General features: G+C 38.4%; 2 protein-coding genes across 2 annotated transcripts; both read right to left on the bottom strand.

Moving 5' to 3' along the window:
* Positions 1-8,554: 8,554 nt before the first annotated feature.
* Positions 8,555-15,849, bottom strand: LOC113287521 (GTP-binding protein TypA/BipA homolog). Its single transcript, XM_026536299.1, has 18 exons — positions 15,432-15,849; positions 14,593-14,667; positions 14,319-14,469; positions 13,660-13,728; positions 13,377-13,549; positions 12,458-12,595; positions 12,207-12,332; positions 11,736-11,834; positions 11,194-11,314; positions 10,968-11,031; positions 10,704-10,758; positions 10,503-10,627; positions 10,044-10,117; positions 9,862-9,911; positions 9,435-9,572; positions 9,249-9,332; positions 9,039-9,089; positions 8,555-8,930 (listed from the first exon to the last, which is right to left on the bottom strand). The coding sequence occupies exons 1-18, from the start codon at positions 15,783-15,785 to the stop codon at positions 8,844-8,846; spliced, it is 2,034 nt and encodes a 677-aa protein (XP_026392084.1). The 5' UTR covers positions 15,786-15,849; the 3' UTR covers positions 8,555-8,843.
* Positions 15,850-16,059: 210 nt separating this feature from the next.
* On the bottom strand, positions 16,060-17,957 carry LOC113287520 (rac-like GTP-binding protein RAC2). Its single transcript, XM_026536298.1, has 7 exons — positions 17,596-17,957; positions 17,409-17,496; positions 17,127-17,236; positions 16,974-17,037; positions 16,826-16,890; positions 16,683-16,748; positions 16,060-16,537 (listed from the first exon to the last, which is right to left on the bottom strand). The coding sequence occupies exons 1-7, from the start codon at positions 17,692-17,694 to the stop codon at positions 16,439-16,441; spliced, it is 591 nt and encodes a 196-aa protein (XP_026392083.1). The 5' UTR covers positions 17,695-17,957; the 3' UTR covers positions 16,060-16,438.
* Between the last annotated feature and the right edge of the window lie 1,648 nt (positions 17,958-19,605).

Below are 19,605 nucleotides of genomic sequence, written 5' to 3'. Positions count from 1 at the left end.
AGTATCATTACATCCAAAAGGTAGTACAATGAAGACGTACAAGTCACCTGACATACAAGCTTCTCACATCAACCAACATCCCGCTGGCGATCCAAGTGCAGGGTCCTGACACACAGAGGATTAGTTGCCAACCAAAGGCCACCCGATGGTGCAAGCAAGTTCAAAGACAGAAGTATCTATAGAACAAATCTGATGACGTTGATAACCCCGATGACGCAGCTTCGGTCCCTTACTCGGACAATAGCTACGATCCCCTAATCCAATGCTGTAGCTTCCAAGCAAGATAGATCGCCAAGCTAAAAGAACGGTGGAGTACGACTAAAAGAAGTTGCAGTTCAAGTAATCTTCGAAAGTTACTGTCATGCCATGCTGTTCAAACCCTATATTGGAATGCACAAGATATCCTAGAATCTAAAGTTCAGTTTGTGGAGTCATTCGAAGTCTTCATATGGCGATTACAAAGCGCATGCAGCTTAGCTCAGCTCCGATTTCCCAGCTAGCTTCTGTCCGACCCAATGTTGCAGTACAGCCGCTATGCAAATTCTGGGAACGATGATACAAAATCCGAAGAACAAATCCAATGATGGTGGTGTGAACTTTTGTTACTAACGATCAAAACCGGTGCAACACCAAACGAAGATCCATGGTCCGACGACAATGATCTGTGAAAACGAAGAGCTAGAGTCTTGTTACAATATCCAAAGTTCATCGACGCAAAGCTGAAGATCACCAAGCTATGATAGTGAAGAACCACTCAAGAGAAGTCACAATTCCAACTCAAAATCAACTTATTTTTTCTCCATTCTTAGGCAAGTAGATGATACGGCTGGATTGAGTACCTTCCAGAGCAACAAGACACCAAGCTAAATGTTGCAATTCAAGATAAAAACGACCTGAAGCCGCTGCCTAGTGTTGTTGCTGAGATGTAAGAATAATCAAATGCGGACACAGTCTTCACAAAGGATGAAAAGAAGCAATGTTGTGTATATACAGTAAAGCTACGGAGCAAGTCAGTTCATGAAGATGAACTGATGACCAGGAAAGCACCACGCCCACAAAAACAACCCGAAGCACAGTCCGCCTCGTGTAGTTCGAATCCAATAATGACGATGATGGCTCAAATCCAATGGCTCCAATCCTCCATTCCGATAATGCAAGGTTTCTGTAGAGCCAGCTGCTCAATAATGACACAATCTTCACAAAGTTCAGAAGGACGTGCAGATTACAAAAAGTTCTGAATAACCAGACACATCTCTTCCGGCGGCCATAGATACTCACCTAGACGAAGGGAGCATCTGTCTGCGTGTAAAGCAACACCAACAACACCCTAAAGGACGAAGCTTCAAAACACGAAGCTAAGGAACACGAAGCTTCAAAACGCGTCATCATAATTAACGAAGCTTCAAAACACGAAGCTTCAAAACACGAAGCTAAGGACGAAGCTAAGCTTCAAAACACGAAGCTAAGGAAGAAGCTTCAAAACACGAAGCTAAGGACGAAGCTTCAAAACACGAAGCTTAAAACACGAAGCTAAGGACGAAGCTTCAAAACACGAAGCTAAGGACGAAGCTTCAAAACACGAAGCTTCAAAACACGAAGCTTCAAAACGCGTCATCATAATTAACGAAGCTTCAAAACACGAAGCTAAGGACGAAGCTTCAAAATACGAAGCTGATGACAAAACCTTCAAAATTACGAAGCTAATGACGAAAGCTTTGTATCAGTACGATGGACTTGCCTTACATTAAGCATCAATGCTTAGTATGATATGAGAGCTGATGCTTCATTCTTTATAAGAATGATTCTTATACTTCCATTCATACGCAAAGTACGACATTCATGACAGTATATATATACTTTGTCGTACTATATATACTTCCTCAGACTGTCGTAGTTTACATGATTTGAGAATTTTGTGGGAGAACCTTAGCAAGATAAAGCTCCAGCCTTCAGCTCGTAGCACAGATTTTGACGAAACGCCAAAGCTTAGTTTGTGGTAGCAACTCAAACCATCAGAACAACTCTTCATGAAGGCATACCAAGGACCTAAGAAGTACTAAAAAGTACTTCTCCAAGGACCGATATCCCTTATTTCTTCTTACGGGAAAGTGTCCCCCCTACTTCCAGTTACCTCTTATACAGATGGACTTGCTCGGACCATAGTTCAGACTAAAGGTCAAGGAACGATGCTACACAGACTCCAAGTATCCTTTGATACTTTGCTCAGCTTGCCAGGATGTTTCCACCCTGAACAAGCTGAGAAGAACATGCTGCCACGATGTACAAGCTAATGCTAACTTCATCAAAAGAGTTACACAAATCCTCTTTAGTAACGCGGGTGGCGAGTACACCTGTGAACCCGCAGCTACCCAACGTATAAAGTACTTTCGATCCGAAGATGATGACGAAAGTAATAACGACCATGGTCCAACGTACCAAGACGATGGCTCAGAAGACGATGACTTCTGAAAGTCGGTGACTTTTGAAAGTTCCCTAGCACGACTGAAGAGCTTATGCAAACGCCTAAGCTCTACAGTTCAAAAAGGACTGCACCTGCTCTTCAGAAAAATGTGTGATCAACCCCGGGAGACCTCACATGCCCAAATATCATATGTAGGAGAAGATGAAGTAACCACGGATGCAGTGTAAACTCCCACGTTCTTTTCGGTTTTTATCTGTGTAGGTACTTGATTTATAAGATGTAGACTCATCACACCCAAGCCGAAGCAAGGATGAAAAGGCACAACAAGGACGAGAAAAGTTCATCAACGCCATCAACAGTGTGTGAGTTTGTTCAATTTGCAGCAGTTAGCAAAGTAGCTAGCATCTGCTCAACTAGGGGACGCAGCTGAAGGCGCACCACCACTGACCATTACAAGGCTCAATTCCGGAATAATTAAAGGATGCAATTCAAGCCCAACAATGCCAAATTTGTATATAGAAATACATATCCACACACCCCAGCGGCGCGAAGACAACTATTGTCCCAATCACAAGGGGTACACATATAACATAAGCCTTGCAACCATTGACAGCAGCGGGGCGATTACTTTTGCTTTCACAAGCTTCGGCAACCAGCTTCCAAAACCAAAACGGGGCATACATCACACCCAACAAAAGAGTTTGCAAATATTCAGACTCCTTGCATCTTGTTTATATTAGCATACATTGTTATATGCATTTGATACATTTCAATTCTGAATAATGCATACATTCCCATAAATTGGATACGTTTTTGGATACTAATGCATATAATGGAGAACCGGGGCAAGCACCACCGGTCTCATATCTTCATACTGGGTAAAGCGTTCACACGCAATCTCTCCGGACTCCCCCATAAGCGTCTATGAGTGTACGACCAGGGGGAAGGCTTCCATAAGAAAGAGATGCCCAACATGACATGCCTTTGGCAGCTCAGCGGAACGGGTGTTTGCAAAACATTTTCAGTTTTACACCACGTCTCCGGGAGATTTTCAACCCCCACCGTTCAGTAATCTCCTGGCCCGAGATTGGCCAACGGGGTGACAGGTTCAAACACTCATCTTACCTCAGCGACAATGGATTTACGATTCCCCACAAGGCTGGGACACGAGCAGCCATACAAATTTCTTAATAAGTTTACTACTGCATAAAGAAGTTGACATTTATTCACTGATGTTATTACTTATACCATGAATTTACCTTATTGATTATAGTACATGAAATATCGTGCACTTACATTTTTGTGCCAGCTAAAACTACACAACAAGTCAACGAATTCAAGTAACCCGACAAGGTCCACATATGATCCTTAGCTCAAGCAAAGAACCACATGAGCATGAAGACGAACATAAGTAGATTGTGGGCGCGTAAGGATGAAGGCAAGCAAACCGATAGAGCTGGATGTAAACAAAACCAAGAATCTACGGATAGTTGCTGGTACGCACCAACGGAAGAGATGTCGCATGACCGATGCCGAAGCTGCTATGTAGATAAAGCAATGGTAATGTAATGTAAAATCCGCAGACGTTGTGAGATACAAATTGTTGCTGCCGCTACTACAAACTGTCATACTACGACAAGGGGGCATCGTTGCACACCTGCCAATTGCTACCGCGACGAACCAATGCGATAGGCTTACCCGCTGTGGTAGAGATGCACCCAAAGCTGTAGCATATGGAGTAAATAAATACATACGGTGGATGAAGATCCACTTATGCTGCGTCTCATCTTCGGAACATGATGGATAAAGATCCACTTATGCTGATTGAGACGAACCTGTATTAGTGCTACCTAACGCTATGTTTTGCTGCCTACCCATTGGAATTGCACGGACAGTACAACAGAGGAGAGCAGATGCGGACCAGTTCAAGGTTAGAGACTGCACCAGCATCACAACAAAGGAGATACGAAGATAAAGCTTCGATCCAGATACGATGCTCAAGTAGGACTATCAACCAATACTTACAAAGTACAAAGGACCAACATGACACAATTCTGATGCCGACGGCACAAAGTCCCAAGTACAAAAGAGATGATAATGATGCAAGTAAACCCGATCATAGCTCCATTTCGACGAACAAAGTGATACCGACGATGATGCAAAGCCTCGTGACAAAGATGCAAAGCCTAGTTACGAAGGTGTAAAGACGACGACGGTGCTAATCCCTGCGACGGAGGCTAATCCAGTCCCTTATTTTTCCACTTTTATGCAGGTCCCACGGGCCATGAGAATTACATAGAGACTGCAGTTCAAGTAATGACGATAACAGTTCAAGTGAATGTTGCACATGTGTGCGTACAGGGGAGCAAATCTACAATGATGACATATGCAGTGAAGCTGGGGTAGCAACGAACCTCTTGCGGATCATAAAACAAGGCTGAAGTGTAGCGGAAAAGCTCATGGTGACGATGCTTCCTACCCAAAGCTATATACAAGTTGATGTCACGAAGATGGTCCAAAGCACGAAAATGATGTTTGCTGCTGATGCTGGGATACTCAAAACTTGGTGTCAATAACGCTACATGGCTGAAGTGGTCTTATTATAAAGGAAAGGAGATACTAGTGTATTCTGACAATCCAAGTATGAAAATCACATATCAATAAGGAAGGGAATGTGATGACCCTAAGCAATCACATATCGCGAAGGGGCATGGCCGACGACGATGCATAGCCATGTCGCGAAGGGGCATGGCCGACGACGATGGGAAGCCATGTCACGAAGGGGCATGGCCGACGACGATGCAAAGCCATGTCGCGAAGATGCATGGCCGACGATGATGCAAAGCTATGTCACGAAGGTGCAACCTTGTGACGAAGGTGCAAAGTCGACGAAGGTGCAAAGTCAGCGACGACGTTGATCTCTGCAGGTTCCAGGGGCCATACGAATTACGTAGGGGATGCAATCCGAGTAATGAATACAATAGTTAAAGAGAATGCGCAAAAACTTCTCGACATGGGGCATTTGAAGGAAACAACAAGCGATGCAATGACAAACAAGGTGGAAGTGATTGTTCTCAAGGATTGTTCACCAACAACCCTCAAGAAAAGGGGCAAATTGTATACACCAAAATGTAACTTGACACATGGACGGAGATTACGAGCCGAAGCCGGACACAATGATACAACCGCGCACGCGGAATCAGTTATGAGTCTGCTTAGAAACTAAGCTAAGGATAGTTTAGTAAAATACTCGTAACCACTCACCCTATATAAAAAAACGTTATTAGGGTAAAAAAGGGGATCGGACCAGCCTCCTTCCTTGACTACTTTTCTCAGAAAACTCCATCTCTGATGCAGCTTCATCACCTTTGTAATGAAATCAATACTTAATAAAACTCACCCTATCATTACCCCGTGGATGTAGGCAATGCCGAACCACGTAAATCACTTGAGTTGATGTCTTCTTACTCTGATTGCACCTTATATTTTGCTTATGATTCTTGTTTTCATTCAATTTGTTTACTGTTTTGTTATTTCAATCAATTGGTTGTGGAAGCAAACTATTTGTGTTCACAACCTTTGAATGGAACTATGATTTTGGGCATACCAAAATCTTCCAAGGCATACTGAATGAAGACAAAAACGGTTGTGAAATAGCAAAATCAGATAACCCCTTAACTCAAAATTTTTTAATGGCAAATCTGCCCTTTACGTATTAGTGTTAATAATCTTGATTAGTGATTAAATATTTTGTTTAGTGATTAAAATAATTTTCAGAATTATAAGAGTTGTTTAGATGAAAAATTTGAGGAAAAAAATTCAAAGTTTTGGTTTGGTTAAGAAGGAGAGAAAGAGAAGGAGAAGGAGAAAGTGAGAAAATTATAATTCTTGATTCAATGGAGGATGAGGAGGGTCATCATTCATCTAAAAAACCTAGAAAAATACATATCAACTACAACAATGATCCAGAAATGGCTGATTTCTTAGATTATGAGAATGATTTTACACCCACTCAAACTCAAGCTCAAACACAAACTCAAGATGATGATTTTTATGAGCCAAATCCTGATGATGAAGACATTGATGAGGAACCCAATGCTTCTAATACACAGGTACACTTATATCCTATACTTAATCTCACTTCTATAGCTCTCAATTATCAAATTTAGGTTTTTTGAATCATGGTTCGGCGAAACAAGTTGAGGTTCGGCTCACATCTATGAGCCGAATCTACCAATTGATGAACGGTTCGGCTTACTGAATCTGTTTACTGCATGCGTCGAACCTATAATTTCCAATTCCAACCCTTTTGCTAGACACTAGTTCGGCTTATATGAAAGTTTCATAGTAAGCCGAACAACATCCTGAATAGCCCGGAATAGAATCATTACTAATTCGGCTTATATATCCAAAATTGTACGTGCCGAACATAATTTTTTAATTTCTGGGTTGAAATATTGTTACTAGTTCGGCACATATGGAGAATATCGTATCAGCCGAAACCTCTTATGTTCAAGGTTCGGCACATAATATGATTATCGTCTGAGTCGAACATGAATTTTTTAATTTTTGGGTTAAAATACTGTTCGTGGTTCGACACATATTGAGGATATCGTATAAGCCGAAACCTGTAAATGTTTATAGTTCGGCACATAATGTGATTATCGAATGCGCCGAACCTTGTTATTATATTCCCTTTCTAGTGTTTAACCTTGTGATATTCTTTGTAGATCGTGCTTGGACCCATGGAAAATCAACCTGATCCAGTAGACATAATTCACGAGGATACCAAGGATCAGCCTTTTTATAGGATGAACCAAACAAAAAAAGTGGAAATTACTAAAAATGTTAAGAAAGTGAAGTCTAATGATGGAGAATACCAAGGTCCATATTAAACTCATTAAAATGAATTAGATCTTATCTTCAACTTCAAGAGAATGAAAAGACAAACACAACGCAAAAAGAATGAGGTCATTCCGACATCAGACGAAAAATTTATGGACAAAACAAGATCGAAAAACTTGAGTGTGCAAAGAGAAGGTTCGGCTGATAACTCAACAACACGAGCTAGCCGAACCTAGAGCCTGCAAATCAATATTTTCGAAGTGTTTACAGAGAGAGGTTCGGCTTGAAAGTGATCTAATCGAGTCAGCCGAACCTGACAACCACCTGGGGTAAATTTCACTTCTCAGGTTCGGCCGGGAAGGTTTGCAAGGTATTAGCCGAACCTGGCACTGTTCAGGGACGTATTCAATACACATTTTGGGATTCGGCTAAAAATTGACATTTACGGTTTAGCCGAACTGTTCATATACACTTTCAGGGAGAAATTTCAAGAACAGTTCGGCTCAAAACTCAACTCAATTATCAGCCGAAACCGCTACTGTAACCGTCAAAAACCCTAAGTTTTTAGCAATTTAACCCATTCAATCCATGAAAAACAACAAATAAAAGACAGGGTTTGTAGGAAATACCTTATTATCCTCATTTTAGTATTTGGAGCTTCAAATGGTTGAATTTCCGATTCAATTTCCGGTTCAATTATAGTTTTTACACCTTCATCTTCAATTGGTTCTTCTTCTTTAATTCATGGATTGGAAGAGGATTTAGAACACCTGACGTTTGCTTTTTTCTTTGTACGGTCCATTATATAGTTCAATTTAACCGACGATCGAATTTTCACGAATCGATAATTAATTACAGTGATGCAAAAAAAAATCTGAGAGAAAAGGAAAGAGGTTTAGCCAGAGGAAGAAGAAGAGATGTTTAGGATAGTTTATTTTTTGATTTTAAGTTCTAGAGTATATAGGTAATTGAACTACCCAATAGACACCCCTTATAAGGTCACCTAGGATGAGAAAACTATTTTGTATGCCTTGAAAGATTTTGGTATGCCTAAAATCATAGTTCTTTGAATGTTCAAACAGGTCAGAACTTAGTTGTAGCAACTAGGTGACATAAACATGCATCCATTGATATCTCAATGCAATTTTCAGTTTTTATCGTCTCCCATAAGACATATTCAGTCAGACCAGTGCCACATAGAGGTTTCTTTTCTTTTTTCCATCTAAATTCTAAGAACCCAAAATTGTACTAAGCATAATGTCTCCTTTCAATAAAAAGATCTATGTGTAGATTATATAATCAAGCAAGAATAACTCTCCTGTTTTATTGTGTTTAATTCTTCTATAAAACATCAAAATCATGTCATTGTTGTACTCTTCTAATACAACACAATTTTGTGCTTTTCTAATTTTATGTGTTTGACAGTAAAAAATGTCAAAACTTTTTGTATACAATGTTACAACTATAACCAATAGCCAACTGAAGTGGGAATAAATATGAAATTGGCACAAAGAGGTTATAAAGGCATATACTAACCAAAACATAATGATGGATTCAGCATCAACTGCAGTCTCGATCAAAACTCTTTGGTCCTATTCCTCATTATTTTACGTTTGTTCGCATCCAAGTATCTCTTCCTCAATCTAATTGCTTTGGGTGTCACCTGTGGACCGCCACAAATCACATTAGATGCATGCTTTACAATTTTACATTGGAATTTTATGATAAAATTTAACATCCAAAAATTCAAATATTAAAGAAGAAAACTAACCTCAATGAGCTCATCAGCCGCAACATAACCAATTGCTTCTTCAAGTGTCATCTGCAATCAAGGTTCTCAGTTTTAATACAGATACAGTCATTGACTGATGAATTGTAATGGCACGCAAAGTAGTTGTTTCAGGGAATAATACATATAGAGGCTAAAGTGACAGGCTTGATAAACAAAAAAACGCAGGTCTTTTGTTTAAAGAAAACGTACCAGACGAGGTGGAGACAACTTCACATTCTCATCCTTCCCAGCAGAGCGAATGTTATTTAATTCTTTCGCTCGAACAGGATTGACCTTTTGCACGGCAATCACCTCTATGGTTAGTAAAGTATTGCTTCTCTTTTTTATTTTTTCACTCATAAAAAATAACCTATATATAGAATTATAGGTACTTACATCAAGATCCGTGTCTCGTGAGTGTTCTCCAACAATCATGCCATCATACGCATCCATGCCAGGGTTTACAAATAGAGTTCCACGAGCTTCCAAACTCATGAGTGCATGTGCTGTGACGGGTCCATACCCCATTGACACCTGTAAGACACAGCACATGAAGGTTAGCCATGTATGATGCAATGGGAGGAAAAGTGCAAGAGCACAGCCTAGCCATGTATGATGCAGTGGGGGGAAATGCAAGAGCGCAACTTCCTATAGAGCTTCAAGGATAACCAATCAAAGCAAAATACTTCGCATATTAGTTGGAACAATCTCCATTCAGTGTTTCTAATTTCAAACTTCGGCTCACAGCAGATTATTGAATATTAATTTAATCCGGCACATTTGAAAGATTACAAGAAAGACCAAAAAGAAAGGAGCAGCATACCAATACTCCTTTCCTGACGTTTCCCAATGCACCACGGTACTTCTCATATGCTGAGAAAACATTAAGACAACAATTGGTAATTCATTAAAGACCAAAACAATGTGTCTGTTGAAAATAAATCAGGCATATGTGAATATTCACCCAACTAAGGTACACAGAATAGTTTAACGAATCAAGCATACCAAGAAAAGCTCGATGCATAAATCCAGTGCCTCGTGTATCACTACTGAACACACTCCTATAGCCAACCAGGCCCCTGCGAGTATATAGGAAAGAAAATTTGATTACCTCAAAAAATAAATGAAGTGATTACATCACCATTGATGCCAATACTTCTGCTCCATCTGGTAATATATATACGACATTATTGTACCATTATGCATTAAAGTACAATTTCTTTGCAGCTTTGCTTCATTAGACAAGAACTGAAAGTTTTCCTTGTGAATTAAAAGAGTTTGCAATCTCATTTGAAGACAGAAGATGCTTGTCCACAATAAACATGTGTTTTCCATGTGCATATCTTTTCATGACTGCATTTACTCCCCATGAAATGAACCGATATAACGTACTTACATAGAATGGGAAAGCGCAAAATAAGGTATAAGTCAAAGGAGACAGAACATATATAACAAGTCACAAACCTTGATGGACATGTCAACGACATTCTAGTCCTGCCAACATGTCCTGGAACTGGACCCATGTCAAGAACCTCAGCACGTCTATGTGATAAAGCTTCCATTACAAGACCAACATGTTCTTCATTTATCTGAATATACATGTTGATTCAGAGATCTGCATGCATGTTAAGGAAGAAAAAATATAAGTCAACTGGATGCCCATACCTCAATTGTGACTTCTTCTAGTGGCTCAAGCCTCTGACCATTCTCAGTTTTATACCTAATTTCAAAGAACAAAAGCCAAAATTAGGACCCACAGAATCTACTAAATAATGAACATGCAAATGAAAGTCCACCCTGTACAAAAGCTATACCAACCGCCCTGGAAAATGTTAACAGTTTATACAGCATTTACATCCGTTGACAAACATGTTATAAACAATAAAAAGATTAAAAAAAATGTTACCAACACTATGTTATAGAACTCACATAACTTTAGGCGGTGAAACAGAGAGCTCAAAACCTTCTCGCCTCATATTCTCAATTAATATACCTATGTTTAAAAATTATATTGTTAGTATGGTTAGGAAGAATCTAAGCTTTGGAAAGAAATGAAGTAGTTTATAGATTTTAAGTGCGAGTAGCTAAAGGGCGGCCTCTAGAAAAGCTGGAGATGCTGGGACTAACTACAAGGTCGAAGGAATGAGAAAGAGACCTAGTTGAAGTTCACCCCTTCCTTGCACTTCATATGACTCTCCCAATGCTGGAAGAACATTGATGGCAAGGTTTGTCTCTGCTTCTGCCATGAGACGGTCACCAATTTTTCCTCCAGTTAACTGTAAATTTATAGGTATTAGGAAATAATACATGAAACCATATAATGCAAGACATTTAGAATTGAAAGTTGTTATTGTCAGATAAACCTATATACAAATGCCAAATGCCAAAGCACATGAGGTAAGACCCTAAAATAGGGTATCAAGAAGGTAGGAACCATTGGTGAACAATATTGTAGGAACTAAACATGGGAGACAGTAGGCTATGTATGCATTCGTTTTTGTGAACGTAAGAAACCATAGAACCTGGGAGTTTATTTGGCTCATGCTGGCTATAAAATGAGGTTCGGGACATTAAGATCTAAACCTAAGAATATATGAATGTACAGAGGACGTAACCAAAAAATGAGAGATTAACAAAAATAATTTAGAATCTATCTATAACATAAAAACAAAGGAAAGTGAAGGGGTTTCTTCTTACATGGGTGCCATCACGACCTGCCAAAGGTGAGTCATTGACTCCAAAAGTCATGGAAATTGTTGGGGGATCCAACTCCACAGTAGGTAGAGCAGTCATAACCTGGAGTTTGTTCATGAGACGTGTTAGAAAGAAACCAGATGGCAATGATAACTCCAACACTAAAACATTGTGTCGACAGTATACTAAAAACAAAAAATCTATAATCAAAAAGCAGGCAATACACCTCTTCAGGATATGTATACATCATGGACGACGTTTGAAGAGCTAATGGGAGGAACGACAATTCATCAAAAGAAAAAGAGGGTGGGGGGTGGGGTGGTGATTTGAAAAGAATTCTCCACAAAACCAAATGATAACAACATGGTAGAACAATATTCATAATATGAAAGCTCGAAGAAGCATACCAGCAAAAAGTGTGAAAACAAGTAAAGGGAGAGTAAGAAAAAGGTTGTGAGCATGCTTAAAACGAACCTCCACACTTGCCACTGTGTGGCCGATTGATGGAGTTGCCAACCCAGTCATAGATACTATGTCACCTGCCCCTGCACCATCAACCAAAACCATGGCTGTTCCTTTCTTCTTCATAAGTTTTGTTACCTAATAATTTAGTTCCTTTAGATAAGCGTCAGCGAGAAAGGTTGTCTTTAAAGAAAAATATTCAAAGGTCGGATAAAGGAGTATTTAAGACCACCATGAACTAGCTATGTATAACAATGACAAACCTTTCCTTCCTCAAATTTCTCAACTCCGGAGTCTGTGATACGAAGCCCATGTACTCTATCTCCGACATGAAGGACTCCTGAGGTGACACGCCCAGTCAATATTCGGCCAAGATAATCGTCTTTCTCCATCATGGAAACCTACAATGAACAGGCGGTCATTTTAACTACTGCTGGAAATTTTATTCTATGTTGATTGTCTCTCTAAAGGAATAACAAGGTGAATACAGAAGGATGGTAGAAAATCCGCTAATGCAGATGAGAAGAAACAGTAACAGAAGTGCATTCTTACTGTTTGGGTATTAGGCTTTGGGTGGATGAACAAGATGCAACTAAAAATACTCAAGCTATGTGGATAATGAACAAGGAAACCAGAGCAAACACCCAAAAGAATACCTCATCAATGGAAATCAATGTCTCTAAACAGATGCAGGCAAAAAACGAATATCCATGCCAGTTAAAGAAAAGGCATCGACTAAATTAAATGTGTAGGAATTATGACCAGTGAAATGTAGATACAAATGGGTACTGCAATCACTGCTCATAATGAGAATATATAATATTCGGAAGTCACGTTAAATTGAATATTATCACATACAAAATATAAAAACAGGGCCCAACCACTCTCCCCCCGTTTGTAGTTTAGAATCTCTAGATTCCTGGGAACGCAAGCAAAGTTTGGGATAATCCTAAGATGAAGGCAAGGCTATTTTATTAAACTGCTCAGTTAGAGAACCTAGTTAACACTATCTACAATCTTTGTTTCGTATTCACCGAAACACCAGCTGTATCCAGTAAATAGCAACTAGATATGATATGTTCAGGCACAGAGAAAAATGAAAACCGCATACACAGTAAATGCAATTAAATGATCGTGGAAGAATTGAATGCCAAGACATTCTCGCTAAATAGGAATACCCACCAGCATCTGGAAAGGTATGTCAAGGTTTGCTTTTGGGGCAAGAACATGTTTCACGACGGCATCAAGCAATTGTGACATATTTTTTGAATCTGCAGCAGGCTCCTTGGTGAATGTCGAAGAAGCCCATCCATGCTTAGCGGAAGCATAGAGAACAGGGAAATCCAGTTGTTCCTCTGTGAAATGAAAAGATAGAAAAATAACCGACTCAATTAAAACTCTCACATAACAAAGAAGCATAAAAATCTACTCAAACTTGGTAAAAGTTTCAAGTCCCAATCATTACCACTAGCACCAAGGTTTGCAAAAAGATCAAACACTAGGCTCTCCACTTCATCACATCTCTCCTCCGTAACTGCACATTCGAAAATCATGAGCACCTAAGCATTATAAGAGTACATGAAATCTGAAATGAGGAAGTTGAGCAATTATGTTTGCATTAACTGCACTGTTAACTTTTGTTGGTAAAACTATGTAATTCAAATTCCTAGTTCAGTTTCAAAGTAAGTTTCTCCATATATCCGGATTGCATGTAAGGGTACCTTATTACTGTAAAAGAAATAAGAAAATAAGAGAAACGGATTTAATTTACCAAACAAACAGCAGGCTACAGAAACCAGAGAATGATGATAATGTACAATGTCAGAAATTATAAAAAACGAGTGGATGATATAACAGCATACTAGTACATAATTTCAAGAAGAAAAAGGAGTAACTACAGATATAGAACCACCAAATTGAAACGAAAAGAAGAAATATACAGTTAACCAAGTATGAACAGGATGGGTAAATACAAGATAATAAATTGATTTCTATGCATGATAACATATGCTTCTTTTCAATGAACTTGATTGGATTCTTTAAGAATAATCCATGTGGAGAGAGGAGCTCAACTTTCCAAAATGCAAATATGAAGAGTAAAATAGTATCAAAAGAAAGCAGTACCTGAAGGTCTATCTACTTTGTTCAGGAGGAGAAGTGGACGAAGTCCGTATTTTAGAGCTTTTGCAAGAACAAACTTTGTTTGTGCAAGGGGACCTTCGCCGGCATCTACCACTAATATTGCTCCCTCAACCATGCCAACAACCCGTTCAACCTATACCCCGATATAAATGTTGCACCAAGTTTAGAAGAAAAAGAAGATCAATCTCACCTGCATTAAATAGAATGCAATCTGATCTGAGATATTCAAAGTAAGAAATGCAAAAGAACGACATACTTCACCACCAAAATCTGCATGTCCAGGAGTATCAACCATGTTGAGCTCATTTCCCTTCCAAGAAATGGACGTAACCTGCAAAAATAAGAAGATACATCAGTATCTCTGGTCTAAAGAAACCAATCCAGCATAAGAACAGTACTTATCTCCTTCTCTTCAAAGTTTTAACATAGCACATTGAGAAGCTTAAACATTTATTTACAGGTGAGGTGAAATCTCATCTAAAGTAATAAGTATTATAATTTGTATTTGCCACTTACTCCTAGAAGCATGTCCAGATAATGCTAAGGTATGTCTGTAGTGTGCAACACCGCAAATTCATAAAAAGTGGAAAACTGATATATCAAACAGACGCGAAGGAGTCTCTTTTCCAGACATTACAAGACCTAAAAGCTCAAATCAAACAAAAATTCCAACTGGTTAAGCTAATCTGATATCAAACCCAATATCATTAACGAATGATGGACCAAAGTGCAAGAGGAACCTGTTCTTAAACCACTACCTTAACCTTGTACTCTACCAGAATCCAGGGGTTTACCACCTTGAAACATTACTTATTTCATCATAAAGTCACTAAAAACGCAAAAACATGTGAATTGAAGCAATTACAAATAGCTTTAACATGTGAGCTAAATCTTTATCAAAACGCAGAAAACTTAATCCTTCTGAAGAATTTCCAATAGTGCACACATTTCATGAGATTAAGATTTTGATCTTTCCTCGAAAAAATTGAAAACCCTAAACCCTTTATATAACCAGAAAAAGAAACAAAAAGACATAATTTTTGAAAAATTGAAAAAGCAAATTTCTTATTAGTGATTAAAAAGAGAAATTCATACCTTGGAAGAGATGGTAATACCACGTTCCCGTTCAAGACTAATATTATCAAGAGCCCGTTCATGAGGAATATCAGCACCGCACTGTCTAAGAAGCCTATCCATGAGAGTTGTTTTACCATGATCAACATGAGCAATCACTGCTACGTTACGAATATTATTAGGGTTTATAACATTTACATGTGCATCTACTGTAGAAGCTGGTGATGCTGCTGCTGATGCTGAAAACTGACGACTAAAATTTGGGATTCTTTGAAGTAATGATGTTTTGAGAGGATATTGAAATGATCGAGAAGCAGAAGAGACAGATCTTTTGGTTGTGGAATAAAGAGAACGAAGAAGCCATGGATTCGCCATTTCTTGATAGAAATGACTCTACTTTCGCTACTTCTCAAGTTAGCTAAGACCTAGTTTGTTTAACAGAAACCCAGAATAAAACCGTGATAAATTTAGAACATAACGTAACTTACACTTGTCTTACACCTGAATATTGTCCTCAGCATTTCTTCCAGCACCCCTCCTCAGCTTTGAAAGAAAAATTTAAGGAACTTGGTAACTTTGAATCACAACCATCTTTTGATGGTGTATTTGATTTCATTCAATTGCTCGGTGTTATTTTAAGGTTTAGTCATTGCCTACATAATTGTATCCATTCATTTTCATTGGATTGAGCATCTCAAATTTACAGTAGACCATTTCTCACAATTATGAAATATAAACATCAATACAACAAAATTTATAGTAGTACGTTACTTTAGTCTAGAAGGAATAAGGGAATGAGTACATTTTACATTTGGAGATAGCAATACGTATATAGAGACATAAAAAGCCAGAACTAAAGAAAAATGACAAGTACTAACGCCGTAGAAATCGCCAACAAATGTAATAGTACATTTTTTTGCATCATTAGGTAGAGTAATCGAGAGAGACGAAGAACCTTAGTAGGGCCATTAAAATAGTAAGTGTGTCGTAAAAATATAAATCGACTTGAGGATTATGACAATTTCTATTCAGAGAAACACACACGATCTTGATTTCTTTTGCCGTTTCTTTTGTTTAGGAGGCCGTAAAACAACTTTGATTGCAGCATCAAATACAGTCTTCACATTCTGTAAACACCAAAATCAACAAAGAAAGAGTTCCTTTAATCCCCCGCATTTCATTTGAACCTGAGAAGACATTCTGAAAATTTTGCAGATATAACCACTACGTTTTCAGTGGCTTTGTTGTTTACAAGTACTGGTACATTCATACCTGTTGAGTTTTGGAGCTACATTCGATATACATGGCTGCGCCGATCGCCTTCTTCAAATCCTCGCCCTATCCAAAAATCACAGTATAGAGTAAATAAAAGAAACCACGTGAACTCTGATTGGTTTTGTTGGATAAGCATATACCTGAGCACTTGATATTGGTGTCGCAACAGGATGGTCAATCAGAAACTGTTTATCCTCCCTCAAATCTGGCCATCAAAAAGCTTGAGATTAGAATTTGGGTATTCAAAATTGAATCTTATTTAAACAAAATTGAAGTAAGACATCTTACCAAGCTTAGTCCCAACTAGTACAATCGGAACTGTTGGTGCATAGTGCCTAAGTTCAGGGATCCACTGGGGGTTTCACAAAACAATCACAGGAGGTGTGTTAAAATATGGTGATCATCATTAAAAGATTAAAAAGGAGAAGAAAAATGAGCAACCTTTTTGGCAATATTTTCATAGCTCGCTTTGCTGATAAGAGAGAAAGCCAATAGAAACACATCAGCTCCTCTGTAACTTAAAGGCCTTAATCTGTTGTAATCCTCCTGCCCTGTTTTAATACACCAAATACAGTTTCATTAAAAAACAAATTCAAGCTCAATTTTGTACAAATTTCATTCCGTTGTAAAACTCCATGCAGCTTAAGGTTATTGTTTGGATGGAATTATAAGTAAATTCAAATCCCACCTTATGCAGTTACAAGAATCCATGCATGAACTTACCTGCAGTATCCCATAACCCAAGATTAACAGTACTCCCATCTACCACGACATTAGCACTGAAATTGTCGAACACGGTTGGAACATAGTCCTGCATACGTATACCAAAAACCCGAAAATATTATGGTTCCTTAACATGTTATAATGAGTACTTATTTTCCTAATTGAACATCATACATATGGATCCTACCGTCGGAAACGTGTTACTTGTGTATGAAATGAGCATACAAGTTTTTCCAACGGCCCCGTCCCCGACCGTCACACACTTGATGAATCTCGCTGTAGTCATTTTTCTACCTTCTCGTTTCGTGATCCTCTCTTCTTCTTCTTAACGAAGCCTTATAATGTTTGTCACCTATACCATCTTTTCCTTTTCTATTGAGTGCTTAAAAACATGTCATAAAGAAAAGGATGATATTTTGTTATTTAAATTTGGTGAAAGTGGTTTTCCGTTTGAAATTTGAAAAGAAGTGGGGGGAGGAGAGGGGTAGCTTTTCCTTTTAGCTGCTGTACCCATTCATCTTTACAATGATTATCCGTTGTAGCTTTCTGTTTCTTTAAGTGCAAGTCCAAAACCCCAAAAACCAAAACAAACAAATTAAAAGGGAGAGGGAGGGGGAAAAGGAAAAGTGATGGAAAATTTGCTGGTTAGGTAAGAGAGTTAGTTGCTTAAGTGCGTGAGAAGGGAGAAGTTGAATGATGGAAAAAAGAAAGGTAGAGATTGTTTGCTTAATTAACTAAACCATAATGATGGGTATATAAGTAGTATAAATAAATTGACAATACACCAAAAACACTAATAAGAGTGTGTACATGAATATGCGGCACGAACCAGTATAACTAACAAATAATTTCAGGTAAAAAGAGCGAGGTTATTTTGTCACGGCACGGGCCTGCCTGATATGCTAGCTTCACTTGCAGGCAACAAAGGTGCACGGGCAACAAAAAGCCTTGTCATTAAAGATAAAAGAAGATAAGCTAGATTATATTACTTACATAAATTTGAAGGGCTGAAAATGACTTGTATAAATAGTTGAACTTTAATAGAAACATTTTTCATTTCTTTCTTTATATCTCTCTTTTCTCTTTTTCGGTTCCGGTCTCCTTTTTTTTTTCTTTCCCCAGCAAGCCATCATATGCTAGTTTACTAACTCCCACCACCAACGGTTAAAAACAAAATAATATTTTCTTACCTTTTCAATTCAATTATCTTCTCTAGACTATAAATTTTTTCCGTGACCATTTTTGGTTATTGATTTTTCTTTTCATTTTAACTTTTATTTTTCTATTTATCTATTAATTATCTTTTTGTAAATCAGAATTCCACACTAATTACGGGTTGGTTTAAAAACTTCGTCGTGGCCTTCGACTGCCTCGCACATTAGTGACATTCTAGCCATATCCAAGAAAATATCATGTATGTCCCTGTACAGGGGCAAAAAGATAATTAGTTCACTCTGGGACAAATTCTTTTCAGAAGTGGCCTTGTTCGTAGAGATATAGTTTTTGTAACAACTAAAAATCTTTTGTCTAGTTGTACAACCAAATGAGATCCAATTGATCAAATGTAAACATAAATTGAAGTATTAAAAGTAAAGAAAGAATGGGATGAGAGATATCGAGGTATTGACATCAGATCTAACGTGGTTCGGCATACTCAGCCCACGCCTACGGGTTAGTAGTTTTATCATGTACGTGGAAGACCCCATTAATTAGGAGCTCCAAAAAATTCAGAAGTTATGGATGGAGTCGAAGAAAAAGGAAAAATCCCCCTCTCAACCATAATATATTTCCTTCTAAAAGGAAAGAGTTCAAAACATTTACGATATTAAACTTAACTTAATATGTAAGTTGTCTAGGAATGGTTATAGTGTATGATGCTGCAGTGTAGTATATTATTTTGGTCCCTATCATGCGCCACGTGTTTGCAGTTACAGTTTGCCCCTTTTCCTAAGGTTTGTTTAAAGAACAATCCGTAAGAAAAAATCTTCATGCCTTATATTGTGCTTTGGTGATTGATGTTGCTAATGCTTTGCGCTTAGTCTAGCTAGGTTTGATGCAGTTATCATCTTGTTGATGCTTCTTGACAATGGTCTGGTGCCTATTGTTCTTAGATCACGTGGATCGTGTGCTACTGCCTCTGATGGTGGTATTTACCTTACCTTTCCATGTTAAGAGACTGATCCTGAAATATCCATGA

This window comes from Papaver somniferum, chromosome 6 (genome assembly GCF_003573695.1).
Source record: "Papaver somniferum cultivar HN1 chromosome 6, ASM357369v1, whole genome shotgun sequence".
NCBI lineage: Eukaryota > Viridiplantae > Streptophyta > Magnoliopsida > Ranunculales > Papaveraceae > Papaver > Papaver somniferum.
The sequence above is the reverse complement of the archived record's forward strand: the minus strand, read 5'-3'. Positions and strand labels throughout refer to the sequence as shown.